This window comes from Cyprinodon variegatus, unplaced genomic scaffold (assembly GCF_000732505.1).
Source record: "Cyprinodon variegatus isolate N-32 unplaced genomic scaffold, C_variegatus-1.0 Scaffold55, whole genome shotgun sequence".
NCBI classification, from domain to species: Eukaryota; Metazoa; Chordata; class Actinopteri; order Cyprinodontiformes; family Cyprinodontidae; genus Cyprinodon; species Cyprinodon variegatus.
In genome coordinates this window covers 965,856-975,175 of record NW_015150508.1, presented here as the reverse complement: position 1 = coordinate 975,175, position 9,320 = coordinate 965,856, and the positions used below count along the sequence as shown (strand labels likewise).

At 39.8% G+C, this 9,320-nt stretch overlaps 2 protein-coding genes and 1 long non-coding RNA gene across 4 annotated transcripts in view; all 3 read left to right on the top strand.

Annotated features, from left to right (window-relative positions):
- rnf219 (ring finger protein 219) overlaps window positions 1-4,198 on the top strand; it is a 6,350-nt gene extending 2,152 nt beyond the window's left edge. The window contains exons 4-6 of the mRNA XM_015371277.1: window positions 1,733-1,951; window positions 2,115-2,203; window positions 2,499-4,198. Of these exons, the coding sequence (XP_015226763.1) occupies window positions 1,733-1,951; window positions 2,115-2,203; window positions 2,499-3,867 (1,677 nt within the window). The 3' untranslated portion in view covers window positions 3,868-4,198. The remainder of the gene's footprint in view (window positions 1-1,732; window positions 1,952-2,114; window positions 2,204-2,498) is intronic.
- Window positions 4,199-5,050: 852 nt separating this feature from the next.
- Window positions 5,051-8,123, top strand: pou4f1 (POU class 4 homeobox 1). The gene is made up of 2 exons (XM_015371279.1): window positions 5,051-5,524; window positions 5,935-8,123. Exons 1-2 carry the CDS (start codon window positions 5,402-5,404, stop codon window positions 6,919-6,921), a joined length of 1,110 nt encoding a protein of 369 aa, XP_015226765.1. The 5' UTR covers window positions 5,051-5,401; the 3' UTR covers window positions 6,922-8,123.
- A 926-nt stretch (window positions 8,124-9,049) lies between these two features.
- LOC107082539 overlaps window positions 9,050-9,320 on the top strand; it is a 13,484-nt gene continuing 13,213 nt past the window's right edge. For both annotated transcript variants that reach the window (XR_001481143.1, XR_001481142.1), the window contains exon 1: window positions 9,050-9,154. This is a non-coding gene — a long non-coding RNA (uncharacterized LOC107082539). The remainder of the gene's footprint in view (window positions 9,155-9,320) is intronic.

The following is a 9,320-nucleotide window of genomic DNA, read 5'->3' as shown; positions in this document are numbered from 1 at the left end:
TTTAAAGCTTTAAAAACACAATCAAATCTTAAAATATATTCTAAAACTATAAGATTATGTGGGAATAATGAAAAGGTTAAAAAAAAATCCCATGATCACACAATTTATTACATTTATGAAATTACCTAAATAGTTGGATTAAAAAAAAAAAAATATGTGTTGTCATATAATAATTAATTTTATAATTAAGGAGGAAAAAGATTTTTGAATTGATAAGGTGGTTTATTTTGTTGATCTATGAACTGCTTTGTTTAATCAGTGTAAAGTGATTCTGATGGACCTGGCATAAACTTTAGCTTCCATTCAGACTTTTCCTGCTATTTGATTACAGGGGTTTCTGAAGAAGCATAAAAGTGTTTTTGACAGCATGGCACGTTGAAGATGGCTTCTAACGGTTTGATGAATTATGTGCAAACTGTTATTCCTAAAACTTGGCATCTATCCAAAACTGATATAACGAACAAAAGCTGACTGCAAGACTAGTTGGATTGTAAAACCTAATCATTTTCTCAAAGAATTATTTTGCAAATTGATTAATCTATCGATTACAACCATAACTAATCGGACAGTAAAAGGTTCCTTAAAGAAGACTTTTTACAAAATGAAACCAGGAGTTCTGGATAGAGCATATTGACAGACGAAAAAGTTTTGTTTTTTTATCTTAAATGCAAAATTTGTATATATTGTATTTGGAATTTTGATATAATTGCTGCTCTACGTTGGTTGCTCTGTCAGCTAAAGGCGTGTTTTATGGTTTCTATACTCTATTTAACGATTTCATCGATTCCTTAGTTGACAATTAATCATGATTAATCAAATTAATTGTTTCAGCCCTAGTCCTATATGCTTTGATGGTGGCAGGATGAGCCGCTGGAGTTATATCTCATCAGACGAAGATTGGGCGTTAGTCGGTTTGAGTAGAAATGTTTAGTATTTCCAGATGCAAATCACATTTACCCAAAATCTTGGTGAATAAATGAGGAGGAATTTAATTTAAGCTTTACGGTGAGAAGCAGTTATCTAAACAAAACAAAAATTACTTAACCCGGTTCCAAAAAAGTAAAAAAAAAACAATCCACTGGACTTGATTTCCAAGTTTCAAGATGTTTCGCTTTCCATGCAGGAAGCTTTTTAAATTCAAAATGTCATAATTAGCGTTAAGATCGCAGCTTTGTGTAGTAGCCCAAATACATGTAATGGCTTAGAGAACATGCAAATTGAACCAAAAGAATGAGTCTGCCCCTTAGGAATGGGGAGTCGTTAGGGTTCTTTGTTAGCCTGTAATTCTCGATACTGGGCTATACCTCACCCGATGGAAAATAATACTTTGCAATGATTTAGTCATTCAAAATCTGATTGGTCACCTTTGGCTGACAGGAGCAGTCCTCTTTATCTGATAGATGTTGACAACTGCTAGAATGTAGAAGCAGTTAAGTTTGCCACTCTGACATATTGCTACTGAGGAAAACTGAAGCTTGGAATTGAATCAAAAGCTGCTCCCTCAAAGGATTAGTGAAAGGAATCTGGTTATTCTATCTTTTTCTACTTTTTCCCCACATATTTGAGATTTTTGTTAAGTTGACTCTATGGAATATGCCATAATAGATTTGTACATGTTTTATTTCCACTGAATGAAGTAACATAATACACTTTAAAGACTGTAGTAATCTTTGATATGGTTGTTGTACATATAGTTTATTGATCAATCAGATATACAATTTCTCTCTTACAGGAAGAGATTGATGGACTCGTCAGAGAAAACGAGGAGCTTAAATTAAAAAATCAAAGTCTGGAGGAACGACTAAAGACCGCTCTGCTCCCTTGCAACCTTAATGCTGTGCAGCCAGATGACAGAGTTTCTCCGTTTGTGGCGCAAGAATGGGAAAACAAGCTCAAAGCTGCCACAGACATGTATGAGGAGATAAAACAGGGCATGGACAAGCTGAGAGAGGTACCCGGACTGTAGTCTGTGCTTTTAAAAGATTCAATTAACTTGCTACAGAGAACAGTTTTTTTTGTACAGTTAAGGTTGATTGGATTGATTTTTTTTTTTTTTTTTTTATGTCGGTAAATAGTTTTATTTTTAATGTTTTTTTTGTTTGTTTTTTTTTTAGGCAAATGGGACTTTGCGATCACAAAATGTTGACCTGGTGCACGAGAACATGAGACTGAAAGCAGAAGTGGCTAACAGATCTCCTCAGAAGTAACTTTTAGTTTTTTCTTGCCTTTAAAAATGTAAAATGAAAAAATGGCCACCATGACAATAATGTAGTTCAGTCAAGGCAGTTTCAAAATGGTCTTTAGGCATTAAGTTGGATGATTTTTTTTTCTTATTTCAAAGTAATTTCAACATAATTGTGCATGATATATGTATTTAGCTTCTGTCTAGGTTAATTTTGGTTGTACAAAAATGTTAGAACATAGCCAGATTAAAGTGTGCTGCATGCTACATTTCATTTAATTTGATTTAATTTCATGAGAACCTGATCTGTCTTTAGGTTTGGGCGATACACAGTGGCAGCCCTGGAAGCTAGGATTCAGCAGTATGAGCGTGAGGTAGATCAGCTGAAACGAGCTCTTGAACGCAGTGACCAGTACATCGAGGATCTAGAATCTCAACTCCGGAAGTCTGAGAACAGAAAACCTGGGACATGGGAAGCACTTGAGAACAGCAAGGGTGCAGCTGAAGTTCTCCAAAAGCAACAGAAGCTCAACATGATGATGATGAGAAGCTTGAGCGACGGCGAGAGGAGGTCCATCTGCAGCAATCCGGAAGGGGAGTCCCGAACGTTTTCAAGAAATCACAGTTTGGTATTCATGCCGTCATCAGACCACAACAGGAGCCTGACTGGAGAGCAGAAGGAGGAGGACTCTGAAGGGAGCACCTCTGACTTCTTGCCCACCACCCCTTCCTCAGCTTTCCGCTCTCTGACATTAAGAAGCCCTGGCATCCGTGAGAAGAAGGTGGCATTTAAGCCCGTTTCTCATCTGAGACGGCTCAATTTTGAAGAATATGCCAGTCCAGGGAACTCTAGCGCAGCCTTAGAGAAAAAAATCAACAGCTTAGAAAAGTTTCCTAAAGGCTTATTTCAAAATGAAATGGAATCCTCAAAACCTGTTTTCTGGGGCTCTTGGCAGAGATCAAGCCTACAGGATCCGTCCCATCCATGTTCAAGTAAAGAAACTTTAGCAGAGGGAAACACATCTGCTACTCTTATCAGGGAGGAGCCGGATAGTTTACAGATGTCCAGTGAGGCATCTATGGATGCTGCTTACCTGGACAAAATTTCCGAGCTCGACTCCATGATGCATGATGGAGAGAGTTCAAGCAGCAGGGGATCCCAGCTCTCCTTCACATCCTCCCCTCGCGTAGATCTGGATAACACGCTTGTCCCAGAACAACAAACCTGCCCAGATACTTTAACCAATGATGGAGGCAAACCTGGGATTCATGTGGAGAATAAGAACCAGTCTACGGATGACGGAAAACACAGCGATTCAACTGTTGGTGTGGCTCCAACAAGCTCTGAAAAGGAAGCCTTTGCTGCTCCAGTGTCAGATGGGAAGGATGGCGCCCACGTTCCCAGCTCTGAAGAGCACGCTGGGCCTTCTCAGACAGAAGAAATGTCTTTTGACTTGTTGTTCGATCCTCTGGATGAGGTTAAGTCTGCTCCCTCTGGCTCCCTCAGTCCAGTTAACCAACATCAGGACCATATGAATTCCTCATTCTCCTCTAGCTGCGTTAGTAGTAAGCCTGTGAACACAACAAGGGACAGAAACGCACTTAACTGTAGCCAACCAACAAAAAGGAAGTCACATAGTCCCTTTAGCACAAGCAGTCCCACCAAACTGTCTAAGCTCATGTAATGGCATTGAAAACTAAAATATCTTTGATCCAATAGTGTCATTTATTGTTACCTTTTGCCTTGTAGTGGTAAATGAATTCAACTAAACTAGAACACTGAGGCACTTCTTCTGAGATGTGCTCGTAGGTCTCTTCTCTAATGTAAGGCATCTTTTCAGTTTTAAAATCTATGTACAAAAGAAGAGAATAGAAATGCTTATTTATTTTTTGTTCAATTTTCCGTTTACCTATTAGTAGCAGTCTGCAATTTAGACCATTGTTTAATAACTTGCAAAAGATTGTCTTGAAACAATGAAATGCTAAATAACTATGATTGTTAGGAAATAAAGAAGTGCAAAGCAAAAAAAAAAGCTCTTGTATTCTTTCATGTTTCTGCTGCCTATAACACATAGTGTCTCCTTTTCATTAATATTTAGAGCTTCAGTGGAGGCCCCATGTTTTGCAATGTCTTTCCCACATTATCTATTTTTACCGCACATGATATGCAATACGTTAAGCCGTCACAATTATTAATAGGCAGCTATTAAAAAATGGGAAGTGCGCAGCCTGTTCATGTCAACAAAACCTTGTAGGACACACATTAGAGACTTCACACACAGTAGCAGAGAGCGCCTTATTTATTATGCAAATTTAACTGCCGTGTATATTTCACATACCTTTAATCACTGCATGAAAATTTAATTGGATAACCATTTTGGTTTGAATTAATGAAGTGTTAATTCATTGGGATTAATTAATTTAGATAAAGACTGTGCAAGGTTTGGTGATGTATTAAATCAATTTGTTTTGCACTCATCTGGCAATGATGAGCCTTAATGATCAGGTGGTGCCCCACCACCTCCCCCCTATTTCCTCTTAATCAGGGGTGAAGAAGTAATATACTGGATGCGAAATGATAAATATCTTTATACTTAATGTTTTAAAATAAACCTAAAATTGTGATATTTTTTTCTTTTGATTCAAATTAAAGAAATAAAGACTTGAATTTTTTGGAGGGTAAAATAAGTGACTTTTCTTTTCAGTTATAGGTCACACCAAAATTAGCTGCATTAAGTCATTAGTGAATTAGTGATTGAGGCCTGAGCACTGCTGCCACCGATGCACTCCTTTATTTGGATGGAGAAAAAGCCTTAAAACATCAGCAGCTACTCTCCAGATGTGGTTTGCCTGCCCTGTGAGCAGTTTTTATCTGTCAGCCAGTTTACTGTTCTGGCAGCTATGTCTCGCGAGAGCAGCAGAGCATGGGCTTGACGAGATCTGAGGCGCTCAGGTGTAAGAGCCTCTCTCATCCCCAGCAGTGGGGGGAAACAGTAGACAGATACGTGCGTCTGAGAGACTGCAGGCATCTCTGTGATCTCCCGGCACAAGGCATCCGCACTCAGCGCACTACAGAGCGACACCGCACTGCATCATTACCCGAAAGGCAAAGGATCCATGTCTTTTTTCCAGCTCTTATAGCCGCTTTCCCCCCTCTTTTTATTTTTTATTTTTAATTTCCCCCCATCCTGTGCACTTTAATTCAAGACGTTCGCCAAGATGATGTCCATGAACAGCAAACAGCCGCACTTCGCCATGCATCCCTCTTTACCCGAACACAAGTACACCACTCTTCATTCCAGCTCGGAAGCTATACGGAGAGCCTGCCTACAAACTCCACAGGTAAACGATCCCAGAAAAACTTTACCTTTGTCACTTTCTCCGCTTCAGCTGCGCGCAAGCGACGAGCGCTTTCTGTGCGTAATAACGAAGCGCTCCAAGGCACCTTCCGCCAAGACGCGCTCTTAATGTTTTTTTCATGTATTCCACAGCAATCACTCGGAGAGCCTGTGATCTTTTTGAAAGCATGCTCATGCAAAACCCCGGCGTTTGCCTTTTTTTCCTTCTTTGTATTAATTTTTATGACTTCCCGCCTCTGAAGGAATACTCAGCTGTGTCATGTTTCGCCGAAAGTACCGACTGACAGATGCATTTATGCACCTTTCTTTTCCCTCTTTTCCTTCTCTGTGCCTTTTCCCATTTCGCACCCACTCACCCTCATCTCCTCTCCCCTTTCATCTTTACCCTCTCAGCTACAGAGCAACATCTTCGCGAGTCTGGATGAGACCTTGCTGGCCCGCGCAGAGGCTCTGGCCGCCGTGGACATCGCCGTGTCCCAGGGCAAGACGCACCCGTTCAAGCCGGACGCCACCTACCACACGATGAGCACTGTGCCATGCTCGTCGACGTCCACCGTTCCCTTGGCCCACCACCACCATCACCACCATCATCACCACCACCAGAACCTGGAGCCTCCGGACATCATGGACCACATTGGCTCGCCGTCCCTCACCCTGATGTCCAGCGCGCACGACGGGACAGGCGGAGGAGGTGGCGGGGGAGGTGGAGGAGGCGGCGGAGGGCTCATCTCCACCTCCTCTGGTCACCCGCATTCCCACATGCACGGCTTGGGTCATCTATCTCACCAGGCAATGAGCATGAACTCGTCGCTCACCCACCACGGGCTCTTGCCGGGCCATCACGGTGGAAGTCAAGCCGGCCCAGGGCTCACAAACCCCGGACTTCCCTCCATCAATGACTCGGACACAGACCCAAGGGAGCTGGAGGCTTTCGCGGAGCGCTTCAAGCAGAGGAGGATCAAACTGGGGGTGACCCAGGCGGACGTAGGCAGCGCTCTGGCTAATCTCAAAATCCCCGGCGTGGGTTCTCTGAGCCAAAGTACAATTTGTCGATTTGAGTCCTTAACTCTGTCCCACAACAACATGATTGCGCTCAAACCCATCCTCCAGGCCTGGCTGGAGGAGGCCGAGGGGGCCCAGAGGGAGAAAATGAGCAAACCTGACATTTTCAACGGTGGGGAAAAGAAACGCAAGAGGACCTCAATAGCAGCGCCAGAAAAGAGGTCTTTGGAGGCTTACTTCGCAGTACAGCCTCGGCCGTCCTCCGAGAAAATAGCGGCTATAGCTGAAAAGTTGGACTTGAAAAAAAACGTGGTGCGAGTGTGGTTTTGTAACCAAAGACAGAAGCAGAAGAGGTTGAAATTTTCAGCTGCTCACTGATGGGCAAAGAAAAAATAAAAGATAAAAAAACAAGAGTGGGCTGACTGAATTTGGGGACCAAGTGACATTAATAAGACACCATTTTCAGTCTTTTGTCTCCAGCGACTTTACACGTTGGTGCACAAGGGGCTATAGACATCCATTTTATGAGGCTTCATATATCTTGTTTATTTTCACGTTATTGGTGAATGTGAAGTATGCAAATACCAGACTACACAAATTTCGCTCAGTTGTTGCGAGGGAAAAGTTTAGCGACGTCAATGCCTTTTAAAATGCGTGGAAAGACATAATTTGCTTGATACAATATAGCGAGTTATTTTCTATGATTTGAAATATAGCCATTTTTACCAATTACCTCATTTATTGTTGAATTGTGTCTTGGTTTGATTCTTGTCACTGTTGGTAGACTCGAGAGTAATTCATGAATCAGTTAATTATTCATGTGTTCGTTTATTTGAATTTTAGAAGCTGCTATAAATTCAATTTTTGTTGCAAATTTTTAATGTCTAAGGAAAATTTAAAAAGTGAAATAGATTGGGCCTGCATGAAATCCTAATTCACTGGAAGCAAATGAGCCTCTACAGGCTTTCATATCTACAGATATATTTATTTGAAATTTGCACAAAAGACCCTTTAGGTTTAGGTCGAAATGGTTTGTATATACAGACTACACTTTATCACTTACAAGAGACGAGCTCCTGTGTTTTGAAACTAATTTCTAAGGGTGGTGCGACACTATTGGAATCACAGATCAGAGCACGATAAGCTTGTGAGCTTCAACAAGGAGTGATCACAGTAAAAAGAAAAAAAGGACATGTTTTTTTTCTTTTATGTTTCAGTTTGCAGTGCAAACCCTCTATGCATCTAAGAAAAAAAATAAACCACTGCTTACAGTAGTACTATCTACTGATAGATTTTATTTTTTGTGGGTGGTTGTAAGTCACTGTTTAATGCTTGTTTTCACATTAAGATCACCTCGTTGTTTGTCGTGTTAACTGTAACGGAAACGTTGTGTAAGTACTATTTACTTTGTGCACAGGTATGTTTACAAAACTGCAGTGACATGTGCATCATGGAAAATGTCTCCTTCCCTCACTCATAACTTCCCCACTCTCCTCTGTTGTCCTCCTACTTTCATTGGTACTCTCCATCCTGTAAGCCAAAATCCAACAGGGAGTGTGTTCCAACAATCTTCCAATAAATCAAAGAAAAAGAAAAAAAAAAAGCTTGCCTCCTCTGGTTGTAATTGGACATCCAACTCAAGGGGTTGTTTGCTATTACATGTATAACACTTTTATTTACAACAGAGTTGTTGTATATTGTAGCAAAAGCTCTGTTTTAGGTGAAACGTTTTAGAATGGTATAAATTATTTATTTGTTTTCCTTTCTTTTTTGGTTTGAAGAATATATTTAAACAGCCCCCCCCCCACGTTTCACATATTTTTTCACCTCTAGTAGATTAATATATAACGCGCTTAAATGCACAAATATCAAGTTAATTGCACTAAAAGAAATGATATTATTATTAATATATTATTGATAATAATACATTTATTAAAATACATAGCAGATGTTTGCTTAAACAGAATAAATCTGACTATGCCATTATTACTATTAAGTTTGTTTTACTATAAACTATATTAAAAAAATTATTATTTTTCTTTATATTTTCGTTTTTATATTATTTTGAAAATAATGTTTTTACCTTTGCTTTAAAACACAGTTTCCATTTCTCGAGCTTTCAAGATAATAAAAAACAATTAGATAAATTTCGAGGCCAGGTCTTAATGACAAACTCAAGATCCATAGAGGAGTTATAGAAAATAAGTAATATTCTTAGTTGATATTAAAGCAGACATTCAAATAGAGGAGAAAAAAAAAGAAAGAAACGAGAAAAGCAACACAAAAGAATAAAACCCCAGTATTGGTATTTTAAATCATCACAATGGCATCCCTCCCCTCCCTCAACCCTGTGGTTTTAAACTTGCATGTTTCCCCCCTTCTTCTTCGCCTGTATTTGGGCCTAGGAATTACTCTGAATTTTTATAAGCTTGTAATGCAATATTAATCAAGGTTTCCCGCTATAAAATGCAATACTTTCACTCGGCTTTCAGGGCTTTCAGAGGAAGTATGCATGCGGAGGACGTCGTTGTTTAACAGCAGAGAAAGCTTTTCGTTTTTTGCTTTCAGTAGCTTTTGGCCACATGGACAGAAGAGAAAGCGGTTCCTTAAAGTAAGTGGAGTTTTTTTGATTTAAGAAAGAATTACCGGGTTAGACAAAAGCCATAGACAGGTTAGATGAGAACATCGTTTGTTAATTTTTAGTTTTAGAATAAATATTATCTATCGCAAGTTTAGGAATAAAAAAAGCTCAAATGCAAGCTATATATAAACTATAT